Below are 18,066 nucleotides of genomic sequence, written 5' to 3' on the forward strand. Positions count from 1 at the left end.
AGCCCATTACGGCGATGTAAGCTTACTCGCGTTGCTCCCGGAAATCACACGTTTCAAACCCCTGGCCTGAGAAAAACCTTCTTGTAGCAAAATGAAAACATTTGGTCTCCAAGGATCACTCAGGTAATTACTCTCAAGGGGGAACAGGGCGATAGCTGTTTGAATAGCAATACAGAGAGTGTCAAAAAGCCTGTGAATCATCAGCTACACCGGGATCTACTTGCATCACTCTGTGCGCAACAGTTCAAAACACCGATGATTTCATAACCTCCTTGCACCAAAGATGAAACACTTCTGCTCTGCCTGTCTACAAAGAAGCTTCACCTGCGGATGTTCAGATGCCTTCCCTCATTTCATTTCAAGCTGGTACGATCGCACAGTGGAACGAGCACGCTGGAGTGCTTAAACACCCAGTGTAGGCTGCTCACTACCGCGGCGGTCAAGCGACTCATTTTTCAGCTAAGCTAACGTAACACAGCAGCATATTTATGGTTCATTAAACAGCAGTTCATCTGGAAGCAAGATTCCAGTCATTCTACACATGCACAGTACTATGCCGATTTGGTAATACAGGGACACAATTTAATGATTTTCTTTGCATTTGTTTTTACAAGATTCAGATGCCGAAAACAAAACAGAACATTAAGTTACCTGATTTAAAAAAGAAAATCACATACGTTTACAACATCAAAAGAATAAGACGAAATATAAACCTTTGCTACTTACAATTGATCTATACAGATTAACCAAATCACAAATCCGTCACAATATAAACGTTTAATTGTTACAATGAATAAGAACATACAGAAAATGATTTGTTTTCTTAATAAAATCTTCCTTTGCTTTATTTTAAACTTACCATTAACTAAATTAGCTATGCAGGACTCGTGGGGTACATGACTAAGAAGGCACCAACAGTACAAAGCAAAGACAAAGCAGTTTGAGTATTTTAAGAGTGCTCTACATTGATACAACACAAGAAAAGGCAACAATAGTAAGTAAACCAGCTGCAACCTTTAGAAGTTTGTTCTAGATTTACAAAGGTAGTCCGACTTTCACACTTCCTCCAATGCTTCGCTTAGTTTGATCACAGCACACGCTACAAAAACCATCGTAAGCCTCACTTTACTAATGTGCACTTTTCACTAATTTAGTGTCTTGATTTCAATTGTTAACGAAACCATTTTGAACCACAAATGTATTTAAAACTTAGTAAAAGGATTGTTTGGACTTCTTTGTTTAAACCACTACATTTACAAAAATATTTCCCCTAAAATCTGGGATTGCTTGAAGACATTGCTGTACAAATATAAAAGTACTATGCGAGGGACCAGATTCATGAGTATATGGTGTGTATGTATAGACCTATATTTATACCATATCACTGTGCTGTAACAACACAATAAATTTATCAATAACCAAGGACTATATAAACTACACTAACATAAGCAAATATATATTAATAAAGTTTAACTCTATAGTACAGTTGCTCAGCAAACAACTTCGACATGGTATAAATATATCGTAGCATATTACAGTGGGCAGCAACAACAGGTTTTGCTTTTTCCCGTTCCATAAGGAAAGCCACGCTCAACTCCTCGGGTTTCATTTGGCCACTGCTGAGTTACATCATCACCGCTACTCCCGAAAGCTCCCAGCGCACCACACCGCTCAGCCCATGTAGTGTGTCGTACACTTCGGATTTGATACAACGTGTGGTTTTGATGAGGAAGAGTCTGGCGACAGCCAGGACAGCAGAGCAGGACGCTTGTTTGCCAAAGCATCCGTGAGAATCTGATGTTTGCATATTTTTCGTAGCTGTAAGGTTGGAATGTTTTTGACAGTGAACTGTTTACATTCCTTATTCCCAAAACATCTTTACCATGAAATATGCGTGCTGCTTCGATTAAGAGTTGCTGTTCTCCGCTCTAAAATATAAAAGCTACATTAAAAAAAAATCAAGGTAAAATGATGAAATAACCGACCTAACACAGTGTTGTTATAGGCACCTTCTTTTAAACTGTTTTCAAAATCTGACAAAAAAAATCATGCTTCTGCATTTGACGCGTCAACAAATTCAACCCAGCAACGTTTACCGCATTCAGTAAAAGACCGGTGAAGGTGGTCACTGCTACTGATGGATGCCAACTGGAGTCAGCGAGATTAGCTAAGGAAGGAAGCCTGAAAGCACCGGATGTTAGGCAAAGCAAACCCTCGGCTTCTCGCTCCGAGAGACAGAATGCAAGAGTGAGTCTGCACCTCCCAAAAACGCAAAATTAAAGAAAGTATTAAAAAGAAGAGCTGGGAAAGAGAAGGATGAAGTCAGCTGCCAAAGTTCTTCCTTAATAAATTAAAACTGAGGCGTTACAAACTGATTTCAGTAACAGTCATCTTTCCAACCATGCCAAAAAATGATTCCTGTAGTAACGATGATCGTACAAGTAGCAGAGATTCTAGAAATCTTTTCAAACTTTTCAAAACTGAGAGAGAAAAGCATTTTGGTAAAGATGTGTAGAAATGTCAAGAGAAACTTCTACACTGGTATCAACAGTCAAGTGCATATTTCTATAGAAATGTTTGTAGCATAGGTTCCATACCACAACTCAGCGATCACCCGTGCAGCGTCCTGACAATGCTCCTCATGTGTTCCCCGCAACGGATTTATGTACCACAGGAGCTTCCTTGTAGAAAATGCCCTTTAATGATGAACCCTTGCTTATTAAAAATTAGTTTTGGCAGACTAACACTTAAGCTATAGGAAAAAGAAAATCTTGAAATGGAATCTTGTAAGCACCCTTATCTATTGAAGTCTAGGTTAATGGCTTTCTAGGTGTCTTTGAAGAGCAGACTAAATGGTATGAGGAAGCCTGGAGTTATTAACCAGCAAGCATCCTTATATACTACAGTAGCAATTGAACCTGATTTCCGTTCAAACACATTACCCAAGAGGAAACCAAAAACTAATTCTTAATGTTAATGTGAAGATATAAGATTTAAATTTATTTCCAGGAATTACAAGTGCATTTTGTTCATATTAGCAAGCAGTCTTTATACAATCCATTCTTCACTGCTGCCAAAATAAAATGAGAAAAAGACAGCAGAGATATGAAAAGCTAAAAATAGAACTATTTTTCCTAAATTATTTGTTGAATAGCATTTCAGTTGAACACAACTCAGAGGTAACAATAGATTATTTTTCTTCTCAATCATAGGCATGTGGCACTTAGACAATCATCTTTGCACAGAAAGCTTTAACAGTCATGCGAGGGCACAGTAATTGTTTTAAACAAGGCAAATTTCTCACCACAGAGAGCAGTGGGGAAAGAAAAGGAGGCACTGCACTGGAACATAACACCTAGTAAACTCCACATTATACAATTTCAGTAACAAATACTTGAAAAGATCATTAAAAGGTATACAATTTTAAACATTATTTAGTGCTAGCTTTGTTTGGTTGTCCTAACTCAGCATTATCAGAAACGTTTGATAGTACTTGACAACAGAACAGTACTTCATGTCACGAGCTCATGGAGGCTTGATTACAAATCACCATAGTGTAGGTTGCAAGAAATGAACTTGAGATGCTGACATGCTGTAGGAGCAAAGTAAAATCAAACTTTCTCATTTAAAGATGCAGTGTTCCTCTCTGCAAGATTTCTCAACATCAGTGATTAGATTCAAATGTAAGAACTACCAATCCTCGTTTGGAGCGTTTCACTGGTATGCAGTGTGCAGACTCGGTTTAGTAACACCATATTTTGGTTTCTCACTTGCCACCACATACGGATGACTTTCACAGAGAAAAGCACTCACCATGAGGTCATCGTGCCGTCATGTTCTTTGTTAATCTTCCACCACACGGTGAGTACGTGTAAGCTGGCGAGCTGCCGCTCATTCTCTTTGCACGGGTCTCAAACACTACTACACGGTATGAACTTTGGAAGTGCTACGCCTCCAACGTGGTTAAACTTTAAATGATCTCTTTTAGAAAAGGCAGGGAGAAAAAGGTACAAATTTTGTCAATACGTGGAAAAAAAATGTTTCTTAGATGAATTCAATTAAGTTGGGTTCCTATGTGGCTCTTATGCTGTATAGAATACCTGTATGTACAGCACAGGACACCCAAACAAGTGCATAAGCAAGATTAACATGAACACGACTTATGCTGGAATCCATAGCATAATGGTATAAACTCCGCTGGATGCTAACCATTTCTATTTAAAAAGGAAGTGCAAAACAAAATCTGGGATGTCACTGACTTAAAGTGCCCTGAATAGTAGCTTTTCTAAAAAAACGCCAGCGACTTCAGTAAAGTCAGAAAAACATAGTTCATGGTGTAAACTTCTTACAGGTTAATGAATTATCTTCTTGGATATTGATCCAGGAGTGAAAGGAACCACTGCATCTTTCAAACCAGAAAGCAAGCAGTTAAAATACGGCCAGCAGTAGGTGCACTTACAGTACAGTACTGCGACAGGTCAACAATGGGCATTACGCATAGGAGTGTCAATTACAATTCTTCAGGCTTAAAAGATTCATTGAAAGCATGAGAAGCCAAAACTACCAGGAACTGCCCTCCTGAATGGCTCAAAGGAGTTAGTGGATAAGCTGAGAGAGGCCACAAGACATGACCAACAATAAAGAACTGGGAAGAGGAACAGCAACGTTTGAGCATGCCCAGTCCTTTAAGTCCTTGTCCTACAAGAGAGAGCAGAGACACATTTCAGTGAAGAAAGTTTTAACATCACCTTTTAAAACAAGCATACTTTCCTATTGCTGCACTTTATGTACGCTGTGGTTACCGCGAGTCAGAGACAGCAGTACCAACACATGTCAAAATAAAAAAAAAGTCAGGCAGTGAATATCAGTACGTTACATGTTAAGGTAAGATTTTAAATCTCCAAAAGATTAGGAAGATAAATCATAACTAGTGACTGAAGTACAACGTTATTTGGTCATCTGAAGAATCTGTTGGTTTCACATTGCTTCTCAATTCCAAAGCTACAGTCGAGGGGCAAGTTTTGAATCCCAGGAAATAACACACAGAGGAGGTAGCTGAGGAAGCCCGGGGGCGTGCAGGGGCGTGCAGCGGGAGCAGAAACGCGCAGAAAGAGAACATTACTGTCCCTTTTAAGCCAATTCCTGGGGACTGGCCTTCACTAGGATGCCAACTACTTATGCTTAAACTGTTGTGCCATGGAGCAGCTAATAATTCTGACCACAAATGACCAGGACAAACTACCAGCATATCATTATTAGGCAGAGTACAGTATTTAATTCTCAGTATCACGTCAGCCAAATCGACTCTTCATAGGATCATTTAAAGGTAACATTTTTAGCAAACCAGAAGTTCCTGTTAGCACCAGATCCCCGATATCTTTATCCCTGATCCCTTTATCCCTTAATCCCTAATACAACCTACGTTAAGTATGGTCTGGGCAAAGAGGCAAGCAGAAGAGATCATACACTACAATTTACTGCAACATTGGCTATTTGCTCTTCCTTCCTTCATACTATGGCCTATACTCCTACAAATCTATGCCATCTCCTTCCAGAATGTGTACGTGTACTGCTAGCCCCTCATATGGAATTAGCTTTAGAAAATACAGATGGGGAAGAAGCACCGTGCAAGCTCCTGTGGCCCAGGTCTGGTTCTGTTGGCAACACCCAGCTAATAGTAAGAACCAGATGTGTGAACCTTAGGTTTACATAATTTTTGATTATTAAAAAGTTTCAGATGTTAGCTAGTAAGCTTAAACAAACAAAATACAGTATTTAAAGATCAAAATGACCTCATTTGTGAACTTCTGTACATGTGAATATTCAAGCCAGCAGCAGCAGAAGTTACCCTATTGTGCTGGTTCCACTTGGGATGGAGTTAATTTTCTCCACCGTGGCTAGCATGGGGCTGCGTTCTGGATTTGTGCTGGAGACAGCACTGATAACCCAGGGATGTTTTCAGTCCTGGTGAGCAGGGCTCACACAGAGCCAAGGCCTTTTCTGCTCCTCACCCCACCAGCGAGTGGCTGGGGGTGCAAAACACGGCCAGGACAGCTGACCCCGGCTGACCCACACCGTATGGCGCCATGCTCAGCGTATAGAGCTGGGGGAAGAAGGTGGAAGAGGGGAGTGTTCGGGGTGGTGCCATTTGCCTTCCCGAGTCACCGTTAGATGTGACGGAGCCCTGCTCTCCTGGGGATGGCTGAACACCTGCCTGCCCGTGGGAAGCAGTGAATGACCTCCTTGTTTTGCTTTGCCTGTGTGCACGGCTTTTGCTTTCCCTGTTAAACTCTCTTTATCTCAACCCACGAGCTTTCTCACTTTACCCTCCTGATTCTCTCCCCCATCCCACTGGGGTGTGTGTGGGTGTGTGTGCGCGTGAGCAAGTGGCTGGATGGGGCTTAGTTGCCGGCTGGGGTTAAACCACGACACCTATTTAAGTAAAAACTGTATTTTCAAAAGTTTCCTCAGCTCTTCTTTCTTTCCTAGGAATTCATCATTAAATAAAAAACTGGAGGTATATGCAATGCAGAAACTGAAATCCCATTTTTAGTGCAGAAGAATTATTCCTTATCGCAAAGCAACAAAGTTTCCACACACTGCTATCAGAGCCGTGAATTTCCTGCAGTGGGGAAGGTCACTGGCTCAGAACTTAACCCTTCTGCTGGAACTGCCAAGAATCGGTGGGTATAGATTGCTGCTGTTCATGGAAAACAGCAGAGAAACTACTTTAAAGACCATAAAGCAGGCAATCGAGATCAGGCTGTCTTCTGTGGTCTGTTTTCCTTTTCCAGTCACAAAACTTTCATACTTCACAGTATTTGTATAACGCAAGTTTCACAAGTATTACAAAAATTATTCAAGCCAGTATTTGACCAATTTTTTATGAAACTCCTGCGACTTGCAAGCCTCGTGTCTTATGAAGGCCAGCTAAGTTCATCGATTTAAAAGAAAAAGTCAGAGTGAATACCAGTACATGACATTTTAAATTAAATTTTAAATCTTCAAAAGACTAGGAAGATTAATCGTAACTAATTTATGAATATTTAGATACCCATTCTTATTTACTTGCACTATTTTAGAGGTACTTAAAACTGAAGTTAAATCATACTGAAGCTTCATGGGGTTTTTTTTCTGCCCTTTAAAATAATTTAAGAGATTTTTCCTCTGTACATTACATTTAAGGAAGAATTTTTTTAATAAGTATTTGAAGCCGTACAAAATAGCCTGTAATATATGAAGAACATTACCCCCTTAATATGTTTTTGAATAAAATTTACATTTCAAAGTGTTGCTGTAGCCTTTATTCTGAGAAGCACCATTTAAATGTAATCCTTACTCCTTAAATGTAACCTAAAAACTAGGTAAACATCTCAGATGAGTGCCTGGGTTCCCTGTAGGCGCTTCCAATGCTGTAGGCAAGACTACACTTTCTTCAATAACAGACCAGGACTGAGGTCAAATGAATAAGCACAAAGCTCTCCTCTGACAGCTCGTTATCCTATCAACAGAACAGGCAAGTTCTACATTTCACTAGCTGTAACAAAGCTCCGAATTCCCCCCAGCCCAAGCGGTTTGGTATTGCTGTGACTTTACCTATGCACAATTTAAGATCGATATCCTGGCTGGAATCTAGCAGTTTCCTCAAAAATCAGTTCTTTCAGCTTTTCCTTCGGCAAGTCATCCAACTCCATATCAAACTTGAAGGGTGCTTCAGCTACAGGCTTAATAATAAAAAGAAATATTATTACTTTTCAAAATATTATTGTTCTGTTGAATATCATGTAGTCTGTGTATGGGGGGAAAAATCTGAAAATGCATTTCACAAAAACACCTAATACCGCGCAGCCTTCAAGGAAGAACTCATTTGGTTAGTCCTTTGTGTGCTTATATATATTAGTTTACCAAATTTTAAATCAAAGCATAGCAAGTAGCTATTAAAATCTAAACCACAAGTTAAAATATTTGTTCACGGCTCATAACTTAGCATGCACCTGAAGAAAAATTATCTGAAACATTTGTGTTATGAGAACATTTGTTCTCAGAATAAACATACCTGTGGAAAACTAACTTACTTCCTCCTCCCCTACTTCTTCACCCGCAGTAGTCTGAAACCTTGTTAGAACTGTACACTAAACTACAGTGAGTTCAGACTTGGGGGTTTAAATACATAATCTGATGGCAAACTCAGTTATTCTGCTCCTTTATCTCGGACGCTATGAAACAAGACCACAGCGAGCTGAGAAGTTCCATTTTCAGGAGGGTACACCTTAGCATCTATTTATGTTGCACCTCCAAAGTGTTGTACCAGAACGAGAAATACAAAGTTTTGGTAAATTGATGCAATTCGTTCATCAACTCCGTTAAAGCGGTGGAAACACTGTCCTTAAACTAATGAAGAAAATAACTGTTGCATCATTTGATCAACATTTACATTTTAACAGTGTCTTTACCTCATCACTTGGATCATAATACTGCTCCAGATACGGATGGGCTAAAGCTTGCTCGACTTCAATCCGCTTATGAGGATTAAAGGTCAACATTTTATCCAACAAATCAAGTGCTAAGAGGGGGGGAGGGAAAAAAAAAAAAAAGGTGAGCAAAAGTTGAATACGCGCTCCAAAGTGCCAAATGTTATAAACACCGATGTGACATAGACAATACAGGCTACCCTAAGCTTCATGCTACCTTCAGCAGTAGCAGTCAGAGAAGCAGCAGACTGCCTCCCGTGACTTGGGCAGCGTCTCTTCGCCTGCCCATCTGATCGGCATTCCCTGCTTACAGTTGCCTTTGGCACGATCTGGTCCAAGGGAGGCCCTTCAGCCTCAGAACGAGTGTTGAGGGAAGAAAGGCAGAGAGCCCTATGGTACAATCTGCTTTTAACCACAGCAAAAATTAAATAGATTGGGCTTTTTCTTCACTCAAACCAAGAGAAAGCTTTTCTGAAATGAATAAATAATCAAGAGTATGTTTCTATTCTGAAAAGAAAACCTGGCTGTTTAATGGCAAAAATGTCATCCAGAAGTCATTAGGAGTTCTAGATCATCACAGTGAACTATTACAGCATATCTAGCAGCTGAGAAGATACTTTCCAGCTAAGATGCAAATATAGTCATATTCATGAGATTCAGGTAAAATCTGTTGAAGACAACTCGCAAAGAATCCCCTGAGAACTTGGAGATCCAGTACACAGAGAGTGAGGCCTGGTGACATTCTAGACAAACGTTACAAGTCAGAGTTTCTGCAATTGTTCAGCTACTTTGACTGTAACACATTTTCCTTCTCCAAGACAAGAAAACAGAATGATCATAGTAGCGAGAGGCCTGAAGATACATGTAGTATCCTAAATTCCATTCCATTTCTTCTCATCACATTGTTTATGACACAGGACTTAAAACAGAGGCTTCTCATTGCAGTAAACTAGCTGTAGCTTTGCATCAGGACAAGACGCATGCCAGGCACTGCAGAAGAGACAGAACTTTGCCACGGCAGTCAATGGCAGCTTGAAAAAGCTGCAAACTTGCACAGTGATTAACATGAAATATTTTGATGTGGTTTTCTGAACACTGGAACCTCACGTGCTCGCTCCGTGCCACAGCCCGTCGTGCGCAATGCTTTTTACCAAAATGATTGACAAACGGCTTTTTGAAAAACTGCTCTGTCGAAGCTACTCCGCAGATTTAGATGAAAAGGTGTTGCACAAGTCCTGCAAACTTTGTGTTCCCCCGGCAGCTAGGCGTATCAGCATCGCTACAATTTGAGCTGTCAAGAGCCCACGGTAAAAACTCTCACACTGATGAGCGCTATTATAAAAGCGGAACAAATCACTGCTGTTTCTCTGCATAAGGACAACCAGCTCTGCACGGTTCCACCTGCAGAAACCAGCTTTTACATGGTAGTTCGGTACCTGATCATATTCACAAAGAGTAAATTATCATATCAGTTTTTAAAAAAAGTGACTTATGAATTGTGTCAGAGCAGGTCAGAGAGCACTGTACTGTGAACACAACCACCCTTACACTGTATGAGGTAGAATTTAAAAGGCAAGTTAATAGCTTTACAGCAAACCAAAATCATATTTACCCTTTACTAAAGCCTTACTTACTAAAGGCAACAATTATCACATTCCTTGCTTTTGTATCTTTTGCTCCGCTTACCCTAACTGGAATTCTTTAACCCGTTAAATTTAAACCTTTCATACTGCCGATGGACCCATACTTCGATTGAAATTATCCCATTTGATCCAGAGCTGACATGCAGGCTGCACAAACTATCCTAAGCTCAATGAGCAGCGCTCTCATAGCTGATTTTAGAAACAAAGTTCAAGATTAGTTTGATGCCTATGTCAAAACCCAATGCCTCTGTTCAGTACTTGTGATGGATCATGCTTTCAAAGACAATAACACGTTAGGATTTATGTTTTCCACATAAGTTAAAGATCCAACACCACAACACGTAATCTTAGAGTTCCTAAAATTTGCTTTAAAAAGATAAGCTAGTACGAGGGTTTCATGTTGGCTTATGATTTTATATCAGATTTATACCACTGTTTTAAGGGACCTGCCTGTTCTATTTCCAATATAGGTAACTTCTTAGGGTGGTTTTTAAAATCCCATCCTGCCATTAACTTCTGGTGCTTATTTCCATTTCTGAACATCTGATACAACATAATAGAGCATAAAATACCTTTGGGGTCAGCATTTGGAAACAGCCTGTTCCATGGTACCTTATTTTTGTGTGGTAGGGAAAGCAAGTAGTTTCTGGCCTTTAAATTTATTATACAATTCAAATCTTCTTGGGAAGGGGATCCAAGTATTCCTAAAAAAAATAAATACAAACAGTCTGCATTCTATGAAAAGCACATTAAAATGGTTACAGCACATTTGCTAAAACTCAGTATTAAAACTGCTGAGAAGATGATTTCAGACTAAATATTTTAAAGAGTACAGAATACTTTACAATTCTTGTAGAAGCCTTTACTAAAAAGGTTTACGTTTTTTTTTTCTTGTAGATAAACAAATACATTTGAGTTTTCTAATGATCAGTAATCTGTTTAAAGGATCCAATTAAGTGGCATATCTATAGAAATTTTTTAAAAATTTGACCTGGACCTATTAGTATATTTGAGCTTTCAAATTTTTTAAAAAATTTTATTTTAAAGACATCCCTGCTAATGTAGTCAATAAGTTGATAAGGAACCTCTAGCCACCCCCCAAATCACTGATTTGTTGAAGAAATCCCTAACTACAGGGAACAGATGATACACTGACAGATACATACATTATACACTGACCAACAAGAGAAATGCGGGACCCAGACCAATTCAGTTGGTAGAAGAGATGGAGAGAGACAGACGGATGCGGAAATGCTACTTCCATATAAAGCTTACCAAGGATATGGTTAAGTTGGTCAAGGTAGTGTTTTCCTGGAAAGATAGGTCTGTTGGAGAGCATCTCTGCCAGAATACAGCCTACTGACCAGATGTCAATAGACTTGGTGTAACCCTGCGAGTGAAGTGGAAACACATTTTTGTCAAAGAAATTTTTGCATAAATGCAGCAACATGTTACTTTAGTTAATTTTGAAAGCCCAAGCAAATAAATATTTTTTTTTTACATGAGTCATGCTTGTTCATGCTGCTTAATTTTTCTGTACAGAATGAAACAATTGTATAACAAAACACTACTTCAGCGGGGTGGCAAGATCTGCAGTATGCAAGATACGCTTTTCCAAAAGGATTCTCTAAGTTGGGCTAAGCATATTACCAACCGCAAATTTTTAAGACTCCCTAATTTTATAGCAAATTTACATTACTGAATTCTGGAAACAAGCTTTTCTTCTTCATTCTATAGCTCCTAACAGTATGCTAAACACACGCAGAAAAAGCGCCATCCTTCTTCCTAACAGGATCTAAATACCACACAAGTAAGAAGCCTTCAGCATCAATTGGGTGGAAGGGCAAACCAGGCTGTGGGTTAGCTGCTCTGTAAAACACAACAGGTAAGCGAGCTGTAAAGGTGATGAGAGAAGCCCAACAACAGCAGCTGGGATGTAAGAATAATGGAACAAATGGCCGTACCTTCACGCCTATGGATAACCTGTGTTAGCCATAAGAAAGGGCTTTTATTCAGAAGCACACTGGTTATATAGTAGTGCCTGGGTAACCCAGGGGCAAGTTTACCTCAAGAAGCCCCGGCCCCACAAGCTCCCTTGCCTAGCTCTCCCATAGCCCCCTGCCCACTACGCCCTCTCCCATTAGCTGGGAGCTTCCGACAAAAGCCAAGAACTTCACTGAATTGTAAGCTGACCACCCTCTTAAGAAACACACAAAATATTTTCTTGTAAAAGCTGCTGATAAACATAGGTAGATATCCAGAAAGGAGGTTACATTGCCCCATGTTTGTGGCATCAAAGTGAGTTTAAAATACAAGAAACTGGAAAAAAACCACCTCGACTGATCAGATGACTATTTTCTAGAAGCGCATTAGACACACTAGCGCCACAACAAATCAAGCCCAGTGACCAATGAAGCAATAATCCTACAGAAACAAGTCTTTGAGGACTATAAAATGCAGACATAGATGTCACGTAGGTACTTTGTAAACAAGCATATGGCTGTAAAAACTAACGCAAAGGTTATGAAGGATACCCATTACTCACACCATACAGGGACTGGATACACTTTAGAACAGCCAGGGAAGAACGTAAGAATAATTCCAAGTATAAAAAAACCCCAAAGGGATGATTTCATTAAGACTATGGGAACGCAGTTAAGATTGACACACAACAAAGATCACATGCTTTCAGAATCAGATTCACCCTCATTATACATTCTAAACCTAAATCAAGATGTCAAGATAATATTAAGGCAACATTTGCAAGCCTTGATGAAGACAGTAGTAACGTACTCTCACTGCCAGTACTTCTGTCCTGCTCTGCAGAAAAGCATTTGATGGAAGGAGGTCTCATGACTAGCAAGGTACTGGACATGTGGGAGCTCATGCACATGTTTACTCAGTTATAGTACCCAATAATTGTATCTGGAATTAAAGTTATTGCAAGCCAGTAGCTATATTGCAAATCCACTACCACATTTCCACAAGACCATGCACACATTCTGATCCCAAAAACACAGAGGCGGGGAGCAAAACTGGTACTGACAAGTGAATAACCAGCAAGAGAAGCACCATAGCAGCCCACTGGGGTTCCTACCTTAGAATTCAGCATGATTTCAGGAGCCCTGTACCAACGTGTGGCCACATATTCTGTCAAGAATCCTGTGTGATCATGATCTGGATCTGCAACACGAGCCAGTCCAAAGTCACAAATCTGGTTTTAAAGAAATTAGAAAAAAATAAAAAGCATATTAGACATTAGACATACAGCTTCCAGTACTACAGCACTGCTAATTCACCTTTCCCCAACCCATGATGTAACACCTACAAATACAGGGATGGTAACCTGTGTTTTCAGAAACAAATTATTACACAAAGGTAAAGCAAAATGTTTTGGATGTAAGTATGAAGAATACACGATTAGGCCATGCAGGGGCCTGGCAGAGCAAACAGTTTAGGAAAAAAAAAGATGTTCCTGGTGCACAATTTATGTTCCACTTAAGACCTTCTCTGCCAGACATGTGGCAAGATATACTGCGCCAACCTGGTATCAGGAATTTACCAGAAAGTAGAAAGAGATTAAGATTTCCAGAAAACAAAATTACCAACCAACACATTTGTAGCAAAGTTCAATACCCCGTTTTAGAAAAGCTACCATCATAACTGCATCTTTGCACGAGAAACATCCTACCCAATCGTGAGATAATGGTAGACTGGAGGGATTATAGATTGCCGAAGGAAGCATGAGCTTAAAAATCTCAACCTTGCATCAGAAAAATAGTTTTATCTAACCGTGAAAAGAAAAATAAACTCTGATCTAGACCAGTGAGCTCAGGAAAAAGGAAAAAGTGTTTTCAGCTATACTCCAGTAAGGAGGCTCCACGGCTTTCAGAGTGATTTAGTGTCCTCTCTCCAGAGAGATTAAGAAAACTGAAAATGTGAAGAAAGGCAGCGTTCTAGAGTACATCAGCTGTTCCTTTCTTACCTTCCAAAAGGTAAATGACGCGCTTGTTGAGTGGCACATTAGACAGATTCATACACTTTTGCTACCAAACAAATACCAGTTTATGATAATGATTAATTTCCTCACTATGTGTGTTTGCACGGAAGAATATGCACTCTCGGAAACAAGGCACCAACCACAGGAGCAGCAAACAGGAGCTTCCTCTGATGCATACGTTTTATAACAATTTACTCTTTGATAGTTAATTGTGTACACTGATTATATTAAAAATGTAAATAATAACATGCTGTAGTCAATAAAGACTGTAACGGTTAATCCTGCCAAAAACGCAGAAGCCTCGTTGTACCCTGGCACCCTACTCCTTTATCTTCCTGGAGGGACAGCCTGTGAAACAAGTGATAGATCAGTGAAGAAGTGATTCAGCCGACTGAAAGCTACATCTGAAAGACAAGATTCAGCAGCTGACTGTTAAACAGAGGGCCTGAAGAAAAGGCAACGATGACATTCATAAGCCAGGATGCATGGGATAACTCCTCTGACTTCACCTACATGCTAAAAACCGCCCCCAGACCCCGAATCCTTAGAAAACAAAACCAAAAGGAACTCTTTAGCATGTCAAGGTTTTCCCAGGCCATGGAGCAGAGCAGCTGCCTTGCATGCAATTAGCAGCTTACATAAAGAGACTCCGTACAAATAACCAGAAGAGCCTCCTCTAAAGACAGAGGAGAAGAAACTGTAGAGGACAGCTTTATGGACTTCAGAAAATAATTATGCAGGCCGACAAGACCGCTGCAACCTCTTCTGCCTAACCTCAGAAAAAAGCTACGTAAGACTATAGGCGAAGAGACTCGGTGCAGATTTACAGTATTACACATAAGCAAAGTGCTATGATTTGTTATTATTAAGACAAAAGACGACAGACACTCTCCGGTCCACAGTGAGGTGAAAGAACTGAATTAAAGAAGGTGTCTGTGAACCTCTCAACTCAAGTAGAAAAATGCACATGGGATGGAAAGGAAGATTAGTGACAAAGAGCGCTCATTAAAATGACAAAGAGCCCCTGCCGACTAGAGCAGAAACAGGTTAAGCAGAAAAGAAGAAACACCATTAGTGAGAAAGGCATCCCGGTTGAAGCTGCAAGAAAGAGGCTTTGGGCTGTCAGCAGCGTTTTCACCAGCAGCAGAGCTGAGCAGCAGCATTAGCAGGGCAGAATGAAAGAGCAGCCAGAAAGGCCAAGGTCCTGCCTGAAGTTCCAGGCGCAAGGGATGAAGCAAAGAGACCGACAGTCCCCCGGTGAGGGCAGACAGCTCTTGGCCTCTGGCAGCAGAACACTCTGAAAGCAGCTACCCTGTTGGGGAGGGTAGGGGTGGGGACCCTGAACCCACCATGCCTGTTCAAAAAATAACTGGCAAAAGTCAAAGCACAGAAGAAGGTAGGCTTCTCGATCAGAACTAAAGCAAAAGAAGAAAGGATCTGCGACAGCAACATAATGACAGGCAAAATTTTCTTGGCATTTTGACTAAGTCATAGCAGAGAATAAAAAACTGCATAATGAAAGACCTAGGCATGTCAGTCAGTCCTTCATGCCTTGGAGAGATGGAACAGATGTACTAGGAGCAAAGGAATAACCTCCCCACTAAATAAATAAAAAAAATAAAATGCCAGCATCCTACGTAAATATTTGCTTCCACTTCATTAAAACATCCAGCACTGCTTGCTTGTCTCTATTCAATAAATTATAAACTTTAATTGGAATTCCGTTTAAGGCTAAAGTAATAACAGGGTGGTGGTTTTTTTTTGTTTTTGTGGGTTTTTTTTAAGCAGAGTTGGCTTAAAATTGGTGAAGCTATCAAGAAGATGGGAAGACTTATGAGGATCATGTACATATGAACATTTATTAAGCAAATGAAATGACACCCAACAGCACTACTGATACACTGAAACATCTGGGGTTGTATCGCTGACTAGTGTGCCTGTGTATGTATTTATTTGTATAAAAGGAAAAGGAGAGCCTTCCATTAAGTTTCGCTGTTAATGATAAGACAGTAGTTGAAAGAGCTGCGTGTCTAGAGTAATCAGTAAAATCCTGAAGCAAACAATAACTTGCAGTTTTCCTTGAAAAAAACCCTCTCTCATCACCCTCCTTTCAAGCCCACTGAAGTACCTAACAACTCCTGGGTGTTTAATACTTGTGAGTATTCCCTATGTAGGCAGAAAAGCACAACTTATAAATAATATTGATATAGTTCATTAATGTTTTAACCAAGTCAAAGTAGAAGATCCTCAGCTAGAGTGAACTGATACACTGAAGACACTGCAACATACTAATTGAGCATCTGTTTAAAGTAACTTTGACCTCATTCTCTGAAATATTAATGCCATTGGCCTAGGAAAATTATATGGTCATGATTGTTTTTATGTAACTTATGTCATTTACAAAACTGCAAAACAGGTCAAATTATTGGATGCAGATAACCATGAAAGCAGATGAAAATATCTCTAAAAATGTTAGATCCTATTTTACAGTATATTCCAGTCTGTAGCGTGTCAGTACACTTTAATCTCATTCATGGGAAGGATGCCGGGCTGCAAGGACAGACTAGTATCTTCATTACCCAGGACTCTCACTGGAAAGAAATTCCAAGGTTGTAGTTTTCATGGACTCTCAAATCTAATCTTTCACTGCAAATATTTAACAAGAGACAGTAGTTAAGTCAAATGACGTACTTTCACACACTTTCATTAACTATGTGTAAGTCATATTTAAGTCTGTAGCATAGCCTAAGGAAACAGAAACAGCTTTAGGTTCTGCCCTGAGCTTTTCAGCTGCTTAGGACAAGCTATAGGGTTCACAGAAAGATTGTGTCAGTAGAGACTCAGGTATTTCTTTCCTGGAAATAGAATCTATGATCCAGAAGTCAAGACCCTGTTGAAGGGAGAAAGAAGAAGGAGCTCTTGTTACAACCTGTAGAATTCTGAGCTCCAGAAGAGATCAACAGCTTGCTCTTGTAACACCATGAAAGAAAGAAGCTAACAGCATTACCACTGAAGATGAGCAAACTTTCTTCTGGAAGGGTGATTTTAAGTTGTTCACTGTCACGGTATGCTGTGTTTTGAGTTTATGTACTACAATCACCTTTGAAAGCACGCACACATACATAGCTGGCACACAGACTGGCGGAATGGCCCCAAACAGAACGAGTTAGTACAAGCTCAGCGTTCATCAAGACAAGGCCTAACAGGTACTAGTCTTCTCTCAGTTCCGTTGTTTAAACTTTAGATGCAGTGTTAACACAAACCCAGAGTTCCCTTTAGGTTACGAAAAAGCATATGCTCTGTCATACAGACTAGCACATTCTGCCCTAGGAAGCACATATTGCATGCCGGTTTTAAAATCTTATAAAGGCACTGGAACGGTACTAACGTCGTATTGTGTTATTTTGCTTACCTTCTTTTTCATGACCACCTTATTTGTGTTAAAACATTGCCTTTTATTATTTTGTTGCCTTTAATCACACATAAGAGAGCTACACTCAGCCCGTTCTCTACTGCTTCTATCAGCAGTCACTGTAGATTTTACTCCATTTCTTTCATTAAGGGGTTAAAGCCTTGAAGGGATCTGATATAACAACAGCTGCTGAAATCCCATAGCAGGAGTCAGAGGTGACCAGTGCAGCAGTACCGTTCGTTAGGAAAAGCTGACAAGTGGCAGCGGGAATGTAAAGCAAACTGATCGGGTAGCCACTATTTAGACTTGACCAGCGTATGAACAGCAAGGGCATTTCTTGAAATTGTGTGCAGGCAGCAACTAGTTTACATTTTTAAAGGTTTGGTTTTTGGTTTGGTTTTTTTTGTTTTTTTAAATGAGAAAGCTAGAGCTACTAGAAAAACAATGTGTAATTGGGTACAACACAGTATGCAAACACAGTTATACCACCTGAGATCAAAGTAATGTAAATCTCGTTCCATCAGTGGCCAACAGCAAATA

General features: G+C 39.9%; 1 protein-coding gene across 1 annotated transcript in view; it reads right to left on the reverse strand.

Moving 5' to 3' along the window:
• Positions 1-556: 556 nt before the first annotated feature.
• Positions 557-18,066, reverse strand: part of MAPK1 (mitogen-activated protein kinase 1) — a 38,311-nt gene continuing 20,801 nt past the window's right edge. The window contains exons 4-9 of the mRNA XM_075110723.1: positions 13,212-13,328; positions 11,390-11,504; positions 10,687-10,818; positions 8,454-8,563; positions 7,597-7,724; positions 557-4,698 (exon numbers count right to left, since the gene is read on the reverse strand). Of these exons, the coding sequence (XP_074966824.1) occupies positions 7,608-7,724; positions 8,454-8,563; positions 10,687-10,818; positions 11,390-11,504; positions 13,212-13,328 (591 nt within the window). The 3' untranslated portion in view covers positions 557-4,698; positions 7,597-7,607. The remainder of the gene's footprint in view (positions 4,699-7,596; positions 7,725-8,453; positions 8,564-10,686; positions 10,819-11,389; positions 11,505-13,211; positions 13,329-18,066) is intronic.

This window comes from Phalacrocorax aristotelis, chromosome 15 (genome assembly GCF_949628215.1).
Source record: "Phalacrocorax aristotelis chromosome 15, bGulAri2.1, whole genome shotgun sequence".
Classification (NCBI taxonomy): domain Eukaryota; kingdom Metazoa; phylum Chordata; class Aves; order Suliformes; family Phalacrocoracidae; genus Phalacrocorax; species Phalacrocorax aristotelis.